The sequence below is a fragment of the Zalophus californianus genome, chromosome 13 (genome assembly GCF_009762305.2).
Source record: "Zalophus californianus isolate mZalCal1 chromosome 13, mZalCal1.pri.v2, whole genome shotgun sequence".
Taxonomy (NCBI): domain Eukaryota; kingdom Metazoa; phylum Chordata; class Mammalia; order Carnivora; family Otariidae; genus Zalophus; species Zalophus californianus.
In genome coordinates, this window is record NC_045607.1 from 77,804,769 (window position 1) to 77,829,027 (window position 24,259).

General features: G+C 42.0%; 1 protein-coding gene across 8 annotated transcripts in view; it reads right to left on the reverse strand.

Moving 5' to 3' along the window:
* The window catches only part of PCSK5 (proprotein convertase subtilisin/kexin type 5), a 470,351-nt gene that overhangs the window by 420,300 nt on the left and 25,792 nt on the right, over positions 1 to 24,259 (reverse strand). For all 8 annotated transcript variants that reach the window (XR_003523749.2, XR_003523748.2, XM_027616047.2 and 5 more), the window contains exon 2: positions 8,828 to 8,932. Coding sequence is in view for 6 of the 8 variants with exons in the window: in XM_027616047.2 (XP_027471848.2) it covers positions 8,828 to 8,932 (105 nt within the window). In the remaining 2 variants the exon portion in view is untranslated. The remainder of the gene's footprint in view (positions 1 to 8,827; positions 8,933 to 24,259) is intronic.

A 24,259-nucleotide genomic window follows, 5' to 3' on the forward strand; every position in this document is an offset into this window, starting at 1 on the left:
GATGGGTATTAAAGAGGGCACGTTCTGCGTGGAGCACTGGGTATTATGCACAAACAATGAATCATGGAACACTGCATCAAGAACTAATGATGTAATGTATGGTGATTAACATAACAATAAAAAAAGAATTGACTGACATTTGGTGGGACTGAGCACAAAAACAAAATTTACAAGCACTTATTAACAAATCAGGCCTTTTCAATGGTGATGTTCTAATTGGATTTCTTATTTACTCTTGCATTCATTAAAATAAATACATGGATCAGTATGATTTCTCTTCAAAGCCCGACAATTAAAATGGCTTTGGGATTTTGTGGTTGCTGCTAGTTTTTGTTTGTTGTTTGCTGTTTTCACTTACTCCTTAGGTTTGCTTACTAATTTCATCCCAACCTGCCCCATGGCTCCAAAATTCCCTTCTTAAGACCTGTTATAGACTACATGTGTGTATCCCTCCCCCCCCCAAAATTCATATGTTGAAACCTCTAATATCCAATGTGATGCTATTAGGAGGTGGGGCCTTTGGGAGAACAGGTCACAAGGGTGGAGCCCCCATGAGTGGGATGAGTGCCCTTATAAAGGAGACCCCAGAGAGCTCCCCTCCCCCTCCAGGAGACGCACCTCAGGAGAACAGCTGTCTGTGAACTAGGAAGTTAGCTCTCACCAGACACCGAATCCACCAGCACCTCGATCCTGGACTTCCCAGTCTCCAGGAGTATAAGAAATAAATTTCTGCTGACTAAGACAAGACCAATCTAGAAATTTAGAATGGTATCATCACCCTACATTTTCTAGCTCCAGCATCTACTTTTTTAGAACCAGACATCCTAGACATACTATCTAAACTAAGAAAATAATAAAGATTTCACATTTTTACCCTTCCTTCAAGCAGCTGACATGACTTCTGCAAAATCCCTGGCTACCCTACTCTGCCCCATCAAATCTCTCTTCCTATTTTCCACATGGCCATCACTTTATTTGCCAGTTGTTCTTTTCTTTGACTTACTCTGTTTCCTCCAACCTTCATTCCCTGCTAAGACTGTTTCTCCCAGCGCAGTTACAGGTATCAGCAGAAAAGGGGACAAAGCTCAAGCGAAGCTAGAACGAGACCTCCACCCTGTTCTCGGCAGTAGGAGCCTTTGCTACAGAACTTAAGTGACCTTAGGCCCAAAGGATCCTCATATTTCAACTTGGAGACTAAGACACAGAGAAAAATCACATTTGAGCCAATCAGGGGAGCATGATGCTGGTGTTCAGGTGAGGGTAAGACCCAAGCCAAGTTACGAAAATGCTGGAATCTTCCAAACCTTCCTCCCTTTCTCCCAACACAGCCTACTCAAGGGGTCACAAACAGGGATGTCTCTCGGCCACATTGTCTTTGGCCCACCAAATATTTTCAAACTTTCCAATTATTTGCCAACATTTAAAATCGGGAAGTGTGATGCAGCCATCTAGGCTTGCCGGTTCTCTGGAAGGGGCAGAACGAGCCAGCCTGCCCACATGACAAGTGGCTACAGCAAAGGGGTGGGGCCCCCTTCTGCACAGCAAGGGTTCTCCATTTTACTGTTTGCCCAATTATTTTCTATCTGGCCCATCTCACTCATTCTTGTTATCTGCACTCCCACTGTAGGCATGTGAGTTTATAACCTTTGAAAACCAAGGCCTGCCAAGTGCTCTCTAATAAAGATTTGGCAACATTTCCCACGTAGCTGAGAATTTTATTTTATTTTTTTAATTCACTCCTGCCTATAAGGGATTTGGGTCAAGACGGAAACCTTCCCGTCAGATAACCCAGCAGCATACAATCTGACTCTCCGATTTCTGACCATCCAGACATCTGGGAGACCTGGAAACAAGACAGGAAAGAAGGGGCGGTAGGGAACACAGTGGACTCTGCACCCACATACCTCCTTCTGTCTTCCTCATACTCCCAGCCACCCTGCCACCATAATTGTACCAAAGGTTGCAAACTTGTGAGTGGAATGCTTCTGCCAAGAACATATATGCATCCTAGTAGGGTTTTCAAAGACAAAGAAGTGCTACCAAAAATCAGACAGGACTTCACTATAATGGTTGCATGTCACGGCTGAAAAGGGGGTGACAAAGGTAGTCTGGAACAAGACAGCCCCCAATATGCCCCCTTGACCGCCATGTCCATGTCCTCCCTGTGCATCGTCGGGTGCAAGAGCATGCTGCTTCCAGAGGAATTCCTTCTCCGGATACTTAGCAAGTGCCGTTCACCAGTGAGATGCCGAGAGGCTTATGTGCAATGATCACGGTTACGACATATGCTGGGAACACAAGGAGCTCAGGCCCCTGGCTGAGAGAAGGCCGCTACTGTCATGCCCCCTCACCACGCCCAGGATCATCCCACAAAGCTTGATGAGTACCCCCCTGGGGCTGTCAGATTATAAAACTGCACCTCACAGAAGAAAGTCAAACCATTAAGTCATTACCACATTTAAAAGTAAAGAGCAGGAAATTAACCCGCCAAAGAAAACAGTTCGCAGAAGCAGCCTCTGGAATGAGGGCAGGTTGGGCAAGAGGAAACGGAGCATGGCCCGAAGAGGAAGCACCCGGACCCCGGTGAAGCCATCCCACAGCTGCGGCAGGCCAGATGGAATCTTCTGGGTGAAAAGGCGTGGCTGCGATTCATGCCTGTGAGCCAGGTAAGATGGAGTTCAGACACTTCTAAGCAATTGTTTCTCACTAAATGAGCTTTCTTTGCTTCCAAGGCTCTGCTAGGAGATCGGGTGCATGTGAACGGCTTCTAACTGGCTTGTCTCAGAGCTAAGAGCAAGAGGGAATGCAGGCGCTGTGGTCTCCATGGATCAATTAAAGATCCATCCCAAAGTGGACCTAAAATATTCCAAAATTACAAAGTGAATCCATGGGGGAGATTGGGGTTTGACTGAGAAGAAGTGGATTTGTACAGCGCCTCAGGAACAGGGCAGCTAGGTAGAGGGAGGGCCCCCCATATACTTCCTCCATCACAGGATCGCAGGTCTTTCACCCTTGAGGCAACAAGAGAAAAAGGCCAGTCATCTGAAAACCAAGTCCTGGCCACAAGTGGTTCCAACCTGGGTTAGTAAGGAAACGCAACTTCCCAGTCTTCTTTCCCAGGGCTGATTTCCCTCTAATCTTGCTAACTACCTCCAAGCACTTCCTTTTCTCTCTTCCTTCCTTTCCTCAGATCCCTTTATTTGTCGCTGTACAATACTTGAATGCTCTGCCCGAAAGTTCTCTTCAGATGAAATGCCTTATGGATAAACGTCATGAATGGGCGCTCTCTCTGTGAGCTAAAGCCCTGCACTTAATTCTGGGCTGCATTTACAGAGGGACAATTGCTGCTCCCAGAGAAGAAGCAAGGGGCTCAGATATTTAATGAGCTGTTATGTATACGTCTGGAAGGCAAAAAAGAGATCCAACGGGTAGACGTTACAGGCAAGCCGGTTAGAACTCAACAAGTTAAATCTCTTCAATTATAGCAATGTTTGCTTTGCCCAGTACTGAACTCTTGTCACTGGGCATGCTTAACAGATCTGAAAAAAATCCCTCTTAAGAGCACACTGGAAGGTATGTCAGTCCTGGATAGGAAAGAGATTAAGTCTCAATCTAAGGATCCTACAATTCTGCAGTAAATAATATCATACGAATAGTTGCTCCATAATGAGATACATAGTCGTACACATCCATGCGATGGGGCAGTTTAACCAACATGAGTTTCAGGAAGAAACCAGACAGGAGAGGCGCCTATCCCTTACTCTGTAACAGAGGGTGATTCTATCCTAGAGTTGGATAAAAACTGACCAGTCAACAGACTTGAACTCAGAAAAAGGGCTGGAAAAAATAAAAAGACTAAAAGGCCAGAACTTTCAAGATCAAATCTAATGAGCAAAAGGAGCTATGTTGTAAATTACACATGGATAAGATATGAGGACCGAACTTAATGGCAAGGGTTTTGGGGGGTTTTTTTTGTTTTTACGTTTTTTAGATTTTTAAATGCCTACTCTGATAGGAAATTTAGGATTCTAGTTTTTCTATTCTGGGTAAGAAGGAGGAGAATGAAAAATCCCACCTCTGCCCCAGCCCGTGTCCACATGGGCAGCACAAAATCTATAGAGAATTTCCATTCTGGGGCGCCTGGGTGGCTCAGTCAGTTAAGTGTCCAAATCTTGATTTCAGCTCAGGTGGTGATCTCAGGGTCATGAGATCCAGCTCCAACATCTGGCTCCACACTCAGTGGGGAGTTGGCCTGAGATTCTGTCCCTCCCCCCTCAGCCTCTCCCCCTGCTCACATGGCAACTCTCTCTCTTGCTCTCTTTCAAATAAATAAATAAATCTTAGAAAAAAAAAGAAAAAAGAACTTCCATTCCAAAGCTCTCTACAGATGACAGCCTCCTTGACCAAATGCCACAGGGCTGGCAAAGATTTCTAAACAGATTAATGAGAGGCTTCTGAGAATGTTAACTCAAAACCATTGTTTCTGAAATTTAGCTTGGGTCTCTTGGAGCAAAAAGCTGGCCCGTCACAAAGAAAGGTATGGATACGAGTATTGCAAGACTCCCTGGTCCAACTGCTGTGATACGGTGCCAGTGTTTTCTGCAAAACTGTTATTACTGTACTAATGACACTGTCTTAGAAGTCTGTGCATCTCTGTCATTTAAAAAGCTAATCATAACATAATGTTAACATATGGAAACCAGGCTATTCTTGTTGTCTGGGCTCAATGTGCCCCAACTGACCACAGCGTTTTCTTAGCACCAGAAGATTGTTCTTACAACCCTCCTGGCTACTTGAGCACTTTCTTCTTTAGAACCCTCTAAATAAAAACAAAAGCGGGGGGGGGGGGGGAACGTGCAATTTACTACATCAAGTAAAAGCCAGGATCTGTTTAGTGTACATATTCCCTGCAATTCACTGGTACGCCCTTTCTTAAGAAAATGACAATCAAAAGTAACTTCAATGCACCCCTAATGTTTGCCACCAAGCCAGTCCACGTGGTCCCATCACCCCGATCACATATGCATCTCCACTCTGGCACCCTAACCATCTACCATACATACACCTAACAGTCAAGAAAAGACCTTCCTAAGAAAGCGAGTCACATGGACGCTAGCTTTATCCCCCCAACGCAGGCTGCCGGGAGTGAAACATACAAAGTCAGCCCACACACATTCACGCCATCTCAAGGTTATCTCCCCATCAAACACTTATTCATTAGAAAGGGGAAACTAGGGCGCCTGAGTCGCTCAGTTGGTTAAGCGTCTGCCTTTGGCTCAGGTCATGATCCCAGGGTCATGGGATGGAACCCCGCATCCACTTCTCCCTCTCCCACTCCCCTTGCTTGTGTTCCCTCTTGCTGTGTCTCTCTCTGTCAAATAAATAAACAAAATCTTTTAAAAGGGGGAGGGGGAACTAGTCATTTTAACATAGAGAAGACTGGCAGACACTACGTGTGTCACCACCAAGGAACCAAAGTTAAAATCACGAGTAAGAAACCAAGTCAACATCACGCACTTCCTGATCTGAGGCACTAAGAGCCCAGCACTCCTCTGGTGTTTTTGCTAAACCTGAATTAATCATGACGTTAGATAATCTACAAAATAACAGTAACCTTCAAAAAGACCGTTAGCTGTTGGAGCGCCTGGGTAGCTCAGGTGGTTAAGCATCGAACTTTTGATTTTGGCTCAGGTCATGATCTCTGGGTCCTGGGATAGAGCCGTGTGTTGGGCTCCACGCTCAGTGGGGAGTCCGCTCGAGGATGCTCCCCTTCTTTCTCTGGCCCTCCCCCCACTTACGTGTGCGCATGCTCTCTCTCTCTAAAATAAATAAATTCTTAAAAAGAAAAAAGTGCTAGTTGTTGAAAGAAAAAAAAAGAAAATGGAAAGAAGTATGGCACAATCTACAAAGGGGACATGGGACAAATGACAGCTAGATGCGTTCTTGGCCCAGAAAAGAGACAACTGGAAAAACTTGAATGAAATCTGTAGATTGGATAAGAATATTAAATCATTGTTAATATCCAGATTTTTACCAGAATGTTAACTGTCCTTCCGGTTATAATAACAGAATGTCCTTGGTTTGAGTAAATACACAGTGAAGTCCATAAAGTCATAGGGGCATCATGTGTGTAATTTGCTCCCAAATTTTCAGAAAAAAACTATATATATGGATTTGTACACATACCTATATGTGTGTGTGTGGGTGCGTTTGTGTATAAAGAGGAGAGAGAGAATATGATCGAGTAGGTATGGTAAAATGTAAAACATAAACATTAACATTTGGGGAAGGTGGGAAGCTTACATAGGGATTCCTCACAACATTTCTGTGACTTCCCCAAGTAAAAAGGTTTTCAAGATTAAAAAATAATAATAATGACCCAAGTGGGCCTGAGCTCTTCGAGGACAGAACTAGAAAAGGAGGGGGAATATAGTGCACGTCCATCCCATTTGCTCCCCCCCATCCCCAACACCTGAGAAGCATTGGATTGTTCTGGGTTTCTCTGACAGCCACTGTGGAAGCCTGCAGTGAGCTCCCCTCTGGCACCACTATGTCTCCAAATCCCCAGAGCCAAACAGAGGGCCTACCATCTACTACTGGCTCAAGAAATGGCCACTGAATGAATGAATGAGCTGTAAGAAGTATCTGAAAGAAACTGTGGGCAGCCCCCATCATGGTGCTCCAGCTGCAAAGTCGGTAGGATTATGGCCCTCTTGTATAAATGGCTGGGTGGGAATGAGGGGCAGGAGGCATCCAAATAAAAAGTAAGATATGGCTCTCCAAAGGGGTGTTCTTTTTATTGAGGAGGAAGGGTAACTGAGCATGTGCCCTAGAACTGTCCTGAAATGGCCCTACTCTCTGGACTGGGTGAGGAAGGGCATACATTCCAGGTATGATGTGCACCAGCATCCAAGTTCTCTGTGGGATCCTGCATAAGCTATCTGATGCACCAAGATGAAAAGGAATGAAGACCAGGGAGGGGTGCCTGAATGGCTCAGTCAGTTAAACATCAACTCTTGGCTTCAGCTCAGGTCGAGATCTCATGGGTTGTGGGACTGAGCCCCACGTCAAGCTCCACGCTCAGCGGGGAGGTGGCTTGAAGGGTCTCTGCCTCTGTCCCTCCCCCCACTCTCTCTCTCTCCCTCTCTCTCTCTTTCTCAAATAAAGCTAAAAAAAAAAAAGAAGAAGAAGACAACATGAAGACCAAGATTCCCCAAGATGGCATTAAAGACTGAAGCAACTCCATATTCAGTAAATACTTCATTATGAACACAATGCCTCATTACATTCTGTTCTTACCTCCCAAACCAACTAGCACTTGGTTTCTCAAATTCACACTGACTACACACATGAGGTATGAAATTGGAATCATTTTAATTGCCAAAGTTCAAGAAAGCTTCAAAAAAAGTTGTTTAGCAGATGAAAAACGTGACTTTGCTTCAAAAATTTAGCTAATTCAAGAACATCCCAACAGATTGCTTTTCCAGAGACATTCAATTCTGAATAGAGATGAAGGGGGAAAAAAAAAAATACAATCCTCAGGCCACTGGAGTGTAAGTCTTAGGGGATGCTCCTATAATCCCAAATTGGGTTATAGAAAATTGGGACCTACAAGAAATGTGCTTTCTCGAATGACCAAGATACAATTTCACAATCATGAACAACCATGTGATAATATTCCAGAAACAAATTAAACAAGGCAAACCGTGGCACATAACAGAGGGCAGGACTCCAAACTGCAAACCTGATTTGCATATTAATGCAAACAAGGACTTTTTGCTTTAATGAGGAATACAATTTTCATGGCATCTGTAGGTGAGATTGCCATGCTCACTTGTACGGACTTGTTCACCAATTTATATGAAAATGAGTTCATGTGGCAATGAACATAATGGGGGTGGAAAAAAAGCCCTCCTAATCAATAAGTAATCAACAGTGAGCCCACAAAGGAACTGGGGCAGGCTGGTACAGCTGCCTTCTCCGTTTTACTTGCCACATATGGGGGGCCAAGGAGGTCCCCCTCAGAGTCCGTGCCTTCCTCTAATTTAATAAGGATATGTGTGTGTGTAACCCACCCCCTGACTGTTAGTTGCCAGTTACTGGTTGGTTTGTCCCTAACACCCTTCAGCTTCCTATCTCCCAGTCCAAAGCTGTGCCACCTCTCCAGAATGGAGTGGGAGAATGTGGATGTATCATATCTCCTTCTAGGTACTCCCAAGGGGATGTTGTCTATATAACCCCAAAGGACATGGAGTAAAGACAACGTGCAAGAAAACTACTTTGAGCCCTACCCCAAAACCAGCAGCCAGCTTCTATCCCTTCTGTATTCAGTATCCCTCCCGTCCCAGACACGATCTAGTCTTCAGGCGGCCAAAGGCATGGCTCTATCAACGTCAGACGAAATTGCGAGGATCCATGGTGCCCTGATGCCTGACCTAAGGATTTGGTTAGGGACCCCTCTATGGAGTTTGGCTAGAACCTCAGATCTACATGCAAATCAGTAAGATGGTGTGGTATTCTTACTATTTCAACACTTCTGAATCAATTAGCATCTCCCCTTGCACACACTCCCCCCTTCTCCATGAGAACCCATACTTATGATACCCCTGAACTGTCGTACCAGTGGGATGATAATGGCAGTTCAGTGAAAATCCAGCGATCGTCCATTTTTGTCCAAAGCAGAAGCCAAGACATTCGACCAAAGGATAACAGGATGGCTTCCCGAAACGTGAGTCTTCACGCTGGTCATCAGTTCCTAGTGTGCTATTACCAATGAAAAATGCAGAAGCTTTCGCCTCTTGGTCCCCACCCAACTGGTTCTTCTTACCTTTGGTTCCATTGAAATGAAACTGTGGGTTCCTCTGCTCGAGAGAACTGACCTTTTAATCGTCCTGCTATGGTAGAAGTGGTAGTAGTCCTTTAGGGCCCCGATCTGCAAAGACAGGAGGGAAGCACAAGGGGAGTTAGTGGGAGTTAAAGGAAGCCTTCTCTTTTCCCGTTTCATTAAAATAAGAACACAAAACAAAACAAAACAAAACAAAGGTCCATAAATTATGCAGTTGCCTCTATGCTTAAATGTTACTTGAACCTTGGTGATCACTTTTCCAAAGAAGGACAGGTGACATGAAATGGAGTGTCCTTGAGGCAGTGACTGAGGAACTGAAGATTATAATGGGGCAGCTTAGCCTCTCCATATCTCCCTTTTAATGTTTAATTTATATGCAGCATTTTAAGTAATTCTATATCCATTTATATCCAAATGTGGGAAAGAGAAAAAAAAAATCAAATAGCTATCTGGTTATAAAAACACACTGCATTCTGTTTGCTCTGAGAAATGTACAATGAAGGACCTTGTTAGATTATTTATATCATCAATTTGAAACAAGTCCTGAGCAGTTGGTCATTCACAAAGAAGACACGTCTTAGTTTCCTGACTTAAGTCGGCAGTATAACTACAGGGCAGTTATGCATTTAATCACAAACTAAAAGTAGGATGGCGGTGTCTGCAATGAGGCGAAGAGCACATATCCTACCTACCAACTAAGCATCCCGTGTAAAAGGAGTTCAATCCACTGTCTTTGCGAGCACCTCTTTTAACAGACTCATCTTCTCATCTGTGTACCCCTCTCTTGCATTGAAAGCAGTTAGGTCTGTTTAGGATAGCTTTGAAAATAAGTCACTGGCACTTCCGGAAAACAAACAAAATCCCAGATAATCATATTCTCTCAGCAGATTATCAGATGTGGGTCACATGCATGGAAATTGAACAATATACCAAATGGAGACAGAAGAGCCTGGTTCTCGCTCCAGCTGACACTGCTCAGAAGTGGCTTCTGGGCTAAATCCCACATGTCTCCATTTCCATTCCTATAAAACCAGGCGTCAGGCTAGTTAACTTCTAAGATCACTGCAGCCCTCAAATTCCAACAAAGTCCCTTCCTTGACACGGACACTTTTTTTTTTTTTTTTTTTTTTTTTGCTTTGCACAAGTACATCAAATGGACTATTTCTCCAGAACACCATGGCTCCTGCCCTAAAACAATGACCATTAACAGGATGTTTTCCAATTGGGACAATTCAAAAGTTGGCTTTCTTAATTAAAAAAAAAAAAAAGTCATTGGCCCAGCTTCATTTTCCAGATAAAAGGTTTATTTTTTTAGTTCTCTTCTTTCCATCAATTCTCAATCATCATCCCCCCCCTCCAATGATGATGATCAACCCAAATACGGTGCCACTGAAAAGTGCCCCCCGCACTGGGACTTTACACTCTATATGAATGTCTCTAATCATCATTAGATCTGACAATCTGAACTCACAAGTTTTTAACTCAAGTGGAAACTGCCCAGATGCACACAGAAAAGATTGGGAACTCTGAGACAGCAGCAAACAATGAGAAAGAGGACACAGATGCTAGCCTAAGGGTCCAAAAGGGCTTCAAGGAGGGATTTACAGGACAGTTTTAAGATTCCAGAGGACTAAGGGTAGAACTCACAATGGGCTGCGTAATCCTTTATAAGAAAATCTTAAAATCCCAAGGAGCTTAAAGCTTTCATCTCATGTAGCTTTTGTCAAGAGTGCTCCTTGGGTAAACACAGTAGTTTTTGTGGAAAGGGACATAAAATCTTTGGGGAAGAACTTTATACAGAACCTATCACCAGTGTGAAAAAAGGTCCGTGAGTTTCAGACCATGTCCATGCAACTATAATGGAACCTCTTCGATTATAGGAAATAACTGAATTCAACTGGACCATTAAACTCAAATGTGGATGACATATGCCCTGGAGATATAATTCTGATCCTTTGTGGCTTCTTTGGTAAAGACTCAAATCCTGGACTTATGTAGCATTTACGAAGGTGGAAAACAGAACCCCTGCCCTGACTTAGCATGCTTTGGGATGTTGGATACATCACTTTAACTATTTTGGGCCTTGGTTCCTCAACTGTAAAATAAGGACACAGGAGGTAGAGTGGACAGAGACTGGCTGTCAGAGTCAAATGGGGGATAAAAATGTGTATGGGTGAATGTGGTTGTAAGGACTGAACATAGTAACAGGTGCATTGCCTGGTCAAGTCACTGCCAGGCACAGAGTGTCAGATTGCTGGTTTCCCTTCTAAATTTAAATTTCAGCCCCACTTTCTCTCACCTCCTATCCTGCAATCCCTTACCTCCATCCTTTGGTCAGAATTTCTCTTGGTGTACCCTGGTATCACCTCTTAACTTCCCTCATCTTCACTGACCAAAGTCAGAAAGTCTGACTCACGGTTGGTGAGGATGGAGGCACGAAAGCAGCATACACAGCATTGGTAAAGAGCATTCCCTGGGACAACTGTTTTGAAAGCCATTTGGTGATATCAATACAATTATAAACTGGACCTAACCTTTGACCCAGCGTTTCCGCTTCTAAGCATTTCTTGTACAGATATAGTCACTTCTGTATAAGAACAGGTGTTAGAGCAATTGTGTAAAGCAAAATCATTCAAACAACTAGCTATAATCAGTAGGTGTTTGGTTCTATATGAACTAAAATAAATTATCTCGAAGGAGAGGGAGGGAGGCGGGAAGGAAGGAGAGAGAGAGAGAGAGAGAGAGAGAGAAGGAGGAAGGGAGAAAATATGACCCCATTTGTGTAGGTGAACAAAGAAAGAATCTGTATTACATATATGCTTATATGCATAGATATTTCAGGAAATTTGACCTACAAAGAGAGGCTTTCTTTTCATTGTTTATGCGTATGTATTATTTTTAAATTAAAAAAAACTAATTAAAAATGAAAGAAATAACAACTAAATGAACTAGCATGCACACACAAATCCCACATACTCTTCCGGGGGCAAATCTGCTTCCCAAAGTCCGTGCGCCTGGTACAGGGCCACCTGTCTCCAGGCCATGAAATCTCTCTAGTGGGAAGCTGTACTTTATCTCCTCCTTTACAGGGATACTGTTTCTTCTATAGAGTTGGGGAATGGTGTTCTGTGACTGACTGATGTCTCATTGACTAAATGTCTACCATGTGCCAGGAATCTTATGGCTCTTCTGCTTATCATATTTCACTTAATTCCCCCAGGAACCCTGGAAGATAAATATCATTACCTCCACTTTGATAAATGAAGTTACTGAGGCTCAGGGAGTGCCCACACGTACACAGCTAGTATGGTGAGGGCGGGGAATGTAAATCCCTGCTGAATGGCTAGCTAGCATCTGAACTTAGGTTGCATGGTGCATCCTACAGGTGGGCTCGTTCCAGCATCCTTCCGGGAGCTTTCCTGCACTGCAGAGCTAAAGAGCTCAACTCTGTGCAGCCAGGGTTCTGATGTGATTAAGGTTCTGCCAAACAAAGGCAGACTACAGCATCCTGGGCCGGGCTCTTGGAAGCCTTTATGTGTTTAGTGGTCGTGGTGGCAGAGGTCTTAATGCTGGCTGCTAGCTTTCTGCGCATTTGTTTGTAGAATGTAGAACTTTGATCATGCTGAAGAGCCGCTTGGGAGCCTGGCAGGAGTCAGCAGCTTGGAGAATGGGCGCAACAACGCCCGTTGTTTTGTCGGTAAATTGGCAAGAGATTATCAAAGAGCTATGGGGGCAACAGAGGGTAGCTTCCTCATTCCTCAGCAAAAAGCTGAGGATGAAGCAGCAACTCTTGGGAAGGCCCATTCTGTGATGTGGCGTTGGGGGACATTTCTGAAAGCTTTGCCTTCTCGAATGATTCTACAAGCCATTTAATAGTCTATACCGAATGCCTTCCAAAGTAGAATGACTAGTGGATTCTGCAGTAGGCTCCCTACTAAATCTAAAATTGGATAGCTCAAAACTTCTGAAAAAGTAGCTACATTTACACAATCTTATACAACTTTGAGACCCTCCAAGTTATGTATCTCCTGAGTCATGAACAGTTATAGGCACCAGTGAGGCCCAGGCCCCGGGTGACTCACTGTATTCTGACCACCTGTTAGATGAACACACTTGCTTCTAGTCTTCTCAGAGCCATACGCACCAACCTCCTCTCTCAAATCTGTTTTCTACACCACAGCCAGAAAAAGGCCACAAAATGCAAATTTGGTCATACTCCTGCCTAAAATTTGTAGGGGCTTCCCTCTGCTCTGAAAAGAAAGAGTAATAGTTAACATTGAATATTACTTAACACTATAGTTTGTAACTATAATATAAGATCATATTAACATCAGTGCCATGCCAAGAACTCCCCTACGGGCTTTACCTAAGTCACTGAATGAAGACCATTATCCTCCTCTGACCCATGGCACCTGCAGAATCCGGCTCTCTGGCCTTACTTCAAATCACACAGACTCTCCATCCTCTAGACTCTGGCCTCGAAGAGTTCCCTGACTCAGATTTGCTGTTCCCTTTACCTGCAGGACAACCTTCTTCCCCGCCTCCACCCTCTCCACCTGGCTTCCCTCTTCCTTGTCCTCTATGTGTCACCTCAAGTAGGAAGTCTTCAAACCCTCCAGGCCAGGTGAGGTTCCACTGCCTCACAGAATCATAAAACATAGGCCTCTGGTTATACTTCGATCAGTACAATGATCTGTTTAATGGCTGCACCCCCACCTGCATACCTGTATGTTCTGATGAGACAGAGACACATCTGTCGTGCTTACACTTTGTTTCCAGCTCCTACTATATGGCTCAACACGTAATAGGTTCTCAACAAAGACTGCGGAGTGGATGCTATGAACATCAGAATCCTCGAGCTGCTAGAATTGCATACGTTAGACCTACGGAGGATTCAAAATCTCTGGTGTGAGTATAATAGGACTATCCAATCAAGGTTAATTTCAGCAAAAATAGTTTAATTCCACTTTAACTGAAGTACCAAATCTGCCAGGGTTATGGTTCAGAAGGTTGTAGGCAGAGACATCATTATTCTTTTCTTTCTTTCTTTCTTTTCTGCTGCAAGACAACAGCTAAGGAGTAGCGCCTGTTAGTTCCATCATTCTACATCATTCAAACAAAATAATCTGTCGCCTTGCAGAGTTATAGACATTTTTATATCTAAATATATATATTTAAAAGCATGTTTATGTCTCTTGTCTATTAATATGCATGTCCCTTATTGGTGAGAATTGTGTCTTTCATAGTCTTCCAACAGCACTGAGCATGCTGAGGGCATTTAATAAACATTAAGAAGAAAAATGTCATAACATGTTGAGAGCTATTCAGAAGAAAAGACAGGGTATGAAAACAAAGCAGTAATATTATCTATAAGCAGACATTCCACCCAGCTCCTCCAGGGTAATGTAAAACAAAAGACGACGGTGTGTATATGTTACCCAATACCAACAAGGGCTAAAACAAGAAGCAATATGTAACTAATGTAGGGAGGTTTTATAAATAAATCAGAAACCATAGGCATATACGAAGTATAAAATCAATAGGAGAATAGCCATAGCTCAACCTTTCCCTTAATCCCACATAAAGGAAGGAGAGTAATTCCTTCCCTCTTGACCCTCTTAAGCTCCTTTTCTCTACAGTCATGCACAAAACACTCTTCCCTACCTAGCAACACAACTCTATACAACACTAAGCCAATAAATTTCATCTTTTGCTCCCAATTCTGTCAAGCGTTTGTGCCTTTTCTTCCTTAGTGGTAGCCTCTCATCCTTGCACCCAGAATTCTCCTATCGTGACCCTTTCTCAAGCCAAATTCTTCTTAGAAAAGGTTTCTTTAATGAACTATTTTATACTAAGGTGTAAATGACTGGTAAGACTCAATGTCTTGGTTCTTCCAGGAACAACTGCATTTGATCAGAAAATTAAAACTTAAGCCAAATAAATGAGACCATTGTGTTTATAATTTCCAAAAACAATCCTTGTCAGAAAACAATTGTTGGAGGGTTTTTGCTTTTGGTTTTGTTTTTCTGCTAGCAAGAGGGAACCTTCCCTGTGTACCTAAATTCTTATGTCACAAGGGAGCTATAGACGTCTGAGCAGAGTTAGGAGCCAGAAGACTTATGTTTTGCAATGGCTTTGACCCCAGTGAGGAGCTGTGTGGCCTTCCTGAATTCATTCACCACCAACAGTCTCACCAATGCTTGTGACTAAAATCCCCTCAAGTCTAATGACTCCAGGCATATAGGTGGCAAATTTTTTATACATAGTTCTATGTATAAAAAAACCAACATGAACCATGTTGGTTTTCCCAGGACTGAGGTGTTTCCAGAGACACAGAATTTTTCAATACTTAAACTGGGGCAGTCCCCATCAAATTTGGTCACCCTGATTATGAAGAAGCAAGGTCAAGGGCCCTGTGGCCACCTCAATAAAACTTGTCTGCCTTGTTCTCCCTCCTGCCCTCTCCAATTTATACATTTATCCAAATTCTGAACTCCCTTTTGAAAAGCTATTTATCTCCACTCCAGAAATTTTTTTAAATGGGTAAAAATTTGAAAAGACATCTCACAAAAGAAGATATATAAACAGCCAATAAGCAGGTAAAAAGATGCTCAAATGCAAATTAATATCATAAAAGCACTGTACACACACCAAAATGGTTACAGTCCAAAGGATGGACAATACCAAGCTCTGATGAGATGGTGGAGAATTGGAGGTCTCACACATTGCTACTGGGAGTATAAAATGGTTCAACATCTTTGGAAAATCGTTTGGTAATTTCTTATGAAACACATATCCTTTTCATGACCCAGACACTTCATTTCTAGGTATTTACTCAAAAAAAAGGAAACCCTATTTTGAAACAAAACTCATACACAAATGTTTACAGCACCTTTCTTAATAACAGTCCCACACTGGAAACAATGCAAGTATCCATCAACAAGTAGATGGAAAAATAAATCGTGGTATATCCATACAGTGGAAGGAGCCGCAATAAAAAGGAACAAACTACTGATAAAGGTGACAACGTGGATGAATTTCAAAACATCATGCTGACGCAAAAGAACACACATGGCGTAGTTCCACTGATATGAAATCCTAGGACAGGTAATCTATGATGACAGAAGACAGATCAGTGACAATCTGGGTGTGGAGTGGGGATCGACCTGGAAAACCTGGAGAAATTCGGAATGTTGGGAATATTCAGTATCTTTATTATAGTGGTAATTACATGGGTAACAAGTGCTTCCGTGACCTAGAACCAGCTCATCATAGGCTTACGAGGTCCATTTTCATATCTTCCCAACAGCCTGTCCAATGACATCACATTGAGGACTTGAAATCAACAACGACGGAAGTATTAACATATCAAGAAAAATTGGCAAAGACTACAAATTAGGGCTTCTTTCCCTCCTGATAAGTCACTTGTTAGTATTTATCAGCCCACCGTGGGGTATAGAGATAGGTTAACACTCATCCCACCTTCTACAGAAATGGCTGCATTTGGAGGTATGTAAATTAGACATCAATAACAGTGATTTGGAAAGTTATAAATTCCCCTCTACCGACGTTCTGTAGAATGACACAGATTGGAAAACTTAAGAACCCAGTTACCTGGGGCTGGAATCTACCTTCCAGCTCACACCTCATCCCGCCTCCTCAGGTTAGATGGGGAAAAACCAAGTCACCAAGGCCATTGTTCTTGCAGACCAACCTCATCCGATGCCCAAAGTTGGAAAGTCAGAAACTTTAACTTGCTGAATTCCATTTGCACTTACAGACACAGCACCTGGATAAGCGACTTCTCTTTCATTTAAATGCTGACTGTGATGCCTCTTCTGTGCTCTCCCAAGAATATTAAAACCACTATAATAATTTGCCTTCTGTGTTCCAGACTCTATAACATTCAAAATAGAACCAAAGAGAGGTTGGCCATGACTGCTTTCAACCGTAGGGTCTCTGCACCTGATTTTCCTCTGCCTGGAACACTCTTCTAAATCTTTATGACTCACACTCTCTTTGCTTTCAGATCTTTGGTCGAATGTCCCCTTCTCAGGGAGGCTTTCACTGACCTCCCGCATACCACACCCCCCTTCCCTGATTTATTTTTCCCTCTAACACTTCTCACCATTTGACATATATTCTTTTTATTTATCCCATTTATTATTGGTCTTCCCCCATTAGAATGTTAGTCCCATAAGGGCAGGGATTTTTATTTGACTCACTGATGGATTAGTCTTAGTTCCTCTTTTATTCTTTTTTAAAGATTTTATTTATTTATTTGAGAGAGAGTAAGAGAGAGAGAGAGCACACGCACAGAAGGAGAGTGGGAAGGAGAAACAGACTCCCCGCTGAGCAGAGAGCTGGACGTGGGGCTCGATCCCCGGACCCTGAGATCACGACCTGAGCTGAAGGCAGATGCTTAACCATCTAAGCCACCCAAGTACCCCATCTTAGCTCCTCTTAACACTGCCAGGCTTACCCAACAAACATGCAGAATGAATGAATGACCCCTGCCCGGGGGGGAAATCAACACAGGAGTGAGCATGTCTCTATGGGAGACCTTTGGCAAAGTTTCTTGCTCATTTCTTTATGACCCTTCCTGGGACATAACATTAACATATAAATTAACATATGCTTTATGCTTACTAAATGTTGAATGAATAAAGTCACCACATGTAAACATGTCCGAAAATTAAGAATCTACCACCAACAACAACCACTTGCTCACCAAAGTCTGCCTATATGTTTCTTAGTTCTCTCCCTTGTCCCTTCATAGTCAACGACCTCTTGGAATCATTGAACAAAAATGATATTTATAACAAGGTTGTTGAATTCATTAAATATTAAATGAGAAGGCAAGTAAATGCAGATATCTGATGAACTGCTAATATTTACAGAGTACAGACTAAGTGCCAGGCATTACTGCACTGCATCCTCATCACACAACATAATGAAGTAAGTATCATGATTTCCAAGTTACACGCAAGAAAGCAGAAGCTCACAAAATTTAAGAATTTGACTTAGACCACACAGCTAGCAAAGGGTGAAGCTCAGGTGGATCCCAGGTAGCTTAACTCCAGAGCATATGTTCTTAACTACTCTAAGAGATGTTTAAAATAAAAGGTTTCTAAGGATAAATTTAAAACCACAGCTAACCAGGGGCACCTGGGCGGCACAGTTGGTTAAGCAACTGATTCTTGGTTTCCGTTCCGGTCATGATCTCGGGGTCCTGGGTTGGAGCCCTGAGTCGGGCTCCATGCTGAGCGTGGAGACTGCTTGAGATTCTCTCTCCCTCTCCCTCTGCCCCTCCTGCTCATGTACACTCTCTCGCTACAAAAAATTAAATCTTAAAAAATAAATAATAAATAAAACCACAGCTACTCAAAGATCTCAATTACCCAGAAGACTGTATTCCTAAGAGCTGTACATAGAGGGGATGTTTTCTAGGGATAGTTCTATCTACTTTGAGCAGATGCAGAAGAAACTTACTTTAAGGTCTCCATGTGAGAAAGTATCTTTAAGGCATATCTTCATAAGTTCAAAGGGCATTCCAAGTTAAACAAGTAATATCTGGCCCCACACATCTTAGATACCATTGCACTGGGCCATGGAATGCTACAAAGTAACATGAAGACTATCTTTTCTAGACTTTAGTTTCAATCAATCGCTCAGAGAATACTTGTGATTTCTTCCTAAATTCCTCTAAGTTCAGGCTCAGCATATGAGCTCTTTGTAGAGGTCTTCAGAAAATGGCATCACAGTGTGTAAATTCAGAGCAAAAGCCCCATGATAATTTTTTCTTTAAATCAGGGTGCTCAAGGAAAGATGTCTAATCTGTGTGATTTCAGAGCAATATTCTGACATATGTGGGCATGTAATGGGTTGAATAGTGACCCCCCACCCCAAAATGTTCACATCCCAATTCCCAGAACTTATGACTACATCACCAGATACAGCAAAAGGGACTTTGCAGCTGTGATTGAGGATTTTGAGATGGGGACATTATCCTGGATTATCTGGGTGGATCCAATGTAATCACAGGGGTCCTTATAAGAGGAAGGCAGCAAAGTCAGAGAAGATGTGATTGTGGAAGCTGAGGTCAGAGAAAGAGGTGGAAGCACAGATCAGCGATGCAGGGTGGTCGGGGGGAGAAATAGAGGAAGAGAGAGAGAGAGAGATTTGAAAATGCTATGCTGCTAGTTCTGAAGGTGGAAGAAGGAACCACAAACCAGGGAATGTGGCCATCCACATCCTACTCTGCAGACTGGAAAAGGCAAGGAAATGAGTCTTCTCTAGACTCTCCAGAAGGAATACAACTCTGAGGACACCTTCATTTTAGGTTAGGACTTCCGGCCACCACGACTGTCAGATAATAAATTTGTGTTGTTGTAAGCCACTAAGTGGGTGGCTATTTGTTACAGCAACAACCGGAAACTACTAGAAGGTAGAACTATCACTTCAGTAGACATCTGTGAGAAACAAAGGAAATGAAACTGGACTATTCGTATTTGGAGCTAATTTATATTTCATTTTCAGGACCCTCTGGATATTCAATGATCAATTTCCAAATAACTGTACCAATATAATAACAGTGTTGAGTATTGGCCCAGCACTCTGCTAAGCTCTGTATTAGCATTATCAAGTTTAATGTTCAAAAAAAAAAAAAAAAACCCAAAAACCAAGATTTTGCCCAGCAAAAGAGAACTAGCAAATGGCTTGTTTCTTCAAAGCCATCATGGAGTTAACACTAGTAATAACCAAAGCTACCACTTACTGAAGCTTTCCTACATTATCTCCAATCTTTCCGACAAAGGAAGAAGTATTTTAATTTTAGGGAGAAGGAAATGGAGTCCAAACATGAGAAAAGGTAAGTTACGTGCCCAAATGAGAAGTATCTGACTCCAAAACTCTAAGCTTTTCTACAGCATTTTGACTTCTGCTTAAAATGCATTCAAAGGGTTTTGGTTCACCATATGTGATCCAAAGGGCACACTCAAATATTCCCACCCCAACCCACCTCCTTGCCCTCACTAATATGAGGCCTCATTATTTCATTTTAAAGCTACCTGATCAGCAGGATGTGGGAGAATCTAGGTCCCCGTAGTTCACATTAAAAGTGAGTCATCAAAAACATCCTATTCCAAATCCCGAGCAAGCAAGAAACAGATATAATTTCACCAAGGAAATGTAAGACAGAGAAAACAGAGTAAGCAATAACTTTTCCCAATTTCAAGTGAGAAATCTACAGTTTGCCCCACTATTCACATGAGACATGAGACTTGCCTCAAAGCAAATCACAGAATATCAGAATTGGAAAAAAACATTAGCAGGATTTTAATCTGACTCACCCCGTTGGATGCAGAATCCATTCTTCAAACTGGTATACAGCACTGCATTTCCTGGGGTAGCCCATTTGTCAGAAACTTCTCCCAGATAATTAGCCTAAATCCACTTACTACTCCTGGTTCTAGCCTGTGGAGCCAACCCAGAAGAGTCAATCCCTCCTCCATAAGTCAGCCAGCCAACACATCCCTACTAGGTCTTCCCTGTTCTTGGCTGAACATCCAAGTTTTTCTTTTCTTTTTTTTTTTTTTCTCATGCAACAAGTCTTCCCAAGTCTTGCTTTCCCTAGACAAGCCAACATGTGTAATACCTCTCCAGGAAACTTGGAGCCCAGAACAGAACACACGTTAATTCCAGGTATGATGGAGCCAGGATGCAGTCCATGACCCCATGACTTCTCTTGGTGATGTTCTTCTAATTGGAGAAGTAGCTTAAAATTGAACTGTCCGTAGCAGAATGAACTTGGTCAACTAAAGAGTCCTTTTTAATGTGATTCTCCTCCAGTCTATATTTTTGATTTCTTAAGTGTCAGTGCCAATGTGAATATTAAATGTCATTTTCTATATTCTACTCTGTACTTTTACAGCCTTCCTAGATATTAAGTATTTACTGAATGTGTATGATATGCCAAGCACTGATCCAAAGATGCTGCAGATAAAACAAACAAAACAAAGTCTCTACTAAAATGCAGAGAACTTTCTTTTTTTTTTTAAGATTTTATTTATTTATTTGACAGAGAGAGAGAAAGCACAAGCAGGGGGAGCAGCAATGGGAGAGGGAGAAGCAGGCTCCCCGATGAGCAGGGAGCTTGATGTGGGGCTCGGTCCCAGGATCCTGGGATCATGACCTGAGCCAAAGGCAGACGCTTAACTGACTGAGCCACCCAGGCGTCCCTGCAGAGAACTTTCTGACTTGACTCTGACAACCCCACTGTGTCAAGTGCAAGTTTGAAAGTCATGTCTTCTGTACTCAATCAGAATATTTCCCCCAAAGGAACTCAATTTTTCCTATTAGTATATTAGAGATAACGATTGGGTTCAGCATCCGACATAAATGCTATGTGTAACAGTTCTTCAAGAATCAGCTGTGAATGGCATTAGGCTTTTATGTTCTTCAGTCCCTTTTTGTCCAAAACGAATAATTATGTCCTTCATGTAAAATAATCCTTGTATATTCCTCCAGATAAGAACCTTCACAACTGCTATTTATAATCAGCTATTCTTCTACAAAGTTCTTAAAAACCCATCTGTAAGTAATTTCTGGAGAAACTAAAAGAAGTTATTGTTTAATATTTAAGCTATTCCACCTGCTTGTAAGACACACATCACATTCCCACAAAGGAAATTGTCCAAGAGAGGCCGAGGGAGAAGGAGCACACATAGCCTGCATTTAGGTCTGTATTCTTTTCCTTACTGATCACCTTAGCAACTTGAAGCATTTCCACATATATGGAAACAAACAGAGAAGAGTACGTATTTTGATAGGTGGAAACGTTTCTGGAATTACTCCTGGAATGGTAAATCTTCTTTTTAGATTCAATGATTCTCAACAACTGTCATACATTAGAATTATATGGGCACTAAATAAAATACTCATGTTTGTCCCCCCACACCCACCCCAGAGCTTCTAACTTAAGCATCTGAGTTAAGGCCAGGGTATCAGCATTTAGGTGATTCTAATACAGACCAAGGTGAAGAACCCCTGTTCTAACCCATCCATCTCATTCTGCAGAAATAGAACAATTTATTCTGAGTTTGGCAATCTCCATTCAGATATTCCTATCTATTTAAATACATTTAAATGAGAAAAATCTCTAATTTGACTTTAGTACTAGTGTAACTGGCATGCTTTGCTCTTTTATTCATTTCTTTAAAAGCCCTCCTCACCTTCAAAAAAAAACTAGAAAAATGAATTTAGTTTAGGCAGATTTAGAAATCCGAATATTTTATCATATTGGTAAACAGAGGCTATTTTGAGTTTTACAGCATTTGAAATGACATATTTTACTCTTAAAAGGGAAGATTCTGGGTGTGAAGGCTGTGAGCATTCAAAATGTGTGACAGAGACTAAGTGTATTCAGGATAGTTGATGGCTTTGTCATTCTCAATTAAAAAAAAAAAAACTTACTAGGAAGTGTCATGATCCCAGATTTCAAGACATACTACAAAGCTAAGTAATCAAAACAGTATGGTGCTAGCTCAAAAACAGACACACAGATCAATGGAACAAAACAGTCCAGAAATAAACCCACAACTATATGGTCAATTAATCTATGATAAAGGAGGTAAGAACATACAAGGGGGAAACGACAGTCTCTCTTCAACAAACGGTGCTGGGAGAACTGGACAGCTACCTGCAAAAGAATGGATTTGGACCACTTTCTTACACCATACACAAAAATAAACTCAAAATGGATTAAAGACCTGAAGCCCTAAAACTACTAAAAGAAATCATAGGCAGTAATCTCTTGGACATCGGCCTTAGCAACGTATTTCTGGATACAGACTCCTCAGGCAAAGGAAACAAAAGCAAAAATAAACTATCGGGATTACATCAAAATAAAAAGCTTTTGCACAGTGAAGGAAACCCTCAACAAAACAAAAAAGCAACCTACTGAATTTGCAAATGATAGATCTGATAAGGGGCTAATAGCCAAAATAAATAAAGGACTTACACAACTTAACACCAAAAAAAAAAAAAAAAAAACCCACCAAACAATCCAATAAAAAAATGGGTAGAGGACCTGAATAGACATTCTTTCCAAAGAAGACATACAGATGGCCAAAAGACATGGAAAGATGTTCATCATCACTCATCATCAGGGAAATGCAGATCAAAACCACCATGAGAGATCACCTCACACCAGTCAGAATCAAAGACACAAGAAATAACAAGCGTTAGTGGGGATATGGAAAAAAGGGAAACTTTGTGCACTCTTGGAGGGAATGTAAATTGGTGCAATCACCATGGAAAACAGTATGGAGGTTCCTCAAAAAATTAAAAATTGTTCCACCATATGATCCAGCAATTCCACTTCTGAGTATTTATCTGAAGGACACAAAGACACTATCTCGAAAAGACGAATGCCTCCCCATGTTCACTGCATCCTTATTTACAATAGCCAAGATACAGAAGCAACCCAAGTGTTCACTGATGGATGAATGGATAAAGATGTGCCATAAGAAAGAATAAGATCCTGCCACTGCTACAACATGGATGGAACTAGAAGGTATTATGCAAAGTGAAAATAAGAGAGACAGAGAAAGATACATACCATATGATTTCACTTTTATGTGGAATCTAAAAAGCAAACAAACGAACTCTCAAATACAGAGAACAAATTGGCAGTTGCTAGAGGGCATGTAGGTGGGGGATGGGTGACATAGACAAGGGGGATGAAGAGATACAAACTTCCAGTTACTAAAAAAAATTATTAGGAGGATAAGTTCCCCCATAGCTTTGTAATGGTTGTTCACAGATGCTTTGTACATTTGTCCCCAACTTGGTCCTTGCTGGGGATTAACAGAGGTAGCCCTTGCAGGGTAGTGCCCCCAAACTGGACCCACAACAGGCGATAAATGACCACAAGATATAACATAATGGCAGAGGAAAAGTGAGTGAGGTTTCCAGCCAGATGGGAAGTCCTGCATCTAGGCAGATGGGAGGTTGGGCCGTACTTTTATAGTTCATGAAGCTCTGCCACCGCGGGCAGGTACTGGCCAGTTGTATGAATTAAAGATGCCACAGGTAAACACCGATTAAAATAGAGGTAATAAGAGAAAAAAATGCCAATACCAAGTGATAGTGAGGATGTGAGTAAATGTAAGGCTCATACGTGGTTGCTGGGAGTCCTTGAAAAACACTTTAGCAATTTCTTGAAAGATTAAACATTCACTTACTAGATGACCCAGAAATCCCACTCCTAAATATTGTCCCCAGGAAAACAAAAACTTGTGTTTACACAAAAACTTGTACATGAATATTTGTAGTGGCTTTAGTCATAATCACCAACAACTAGGAACGACTCAAAGTCTTACAACGGGAGAATGAATAAACAAACTTGTACAG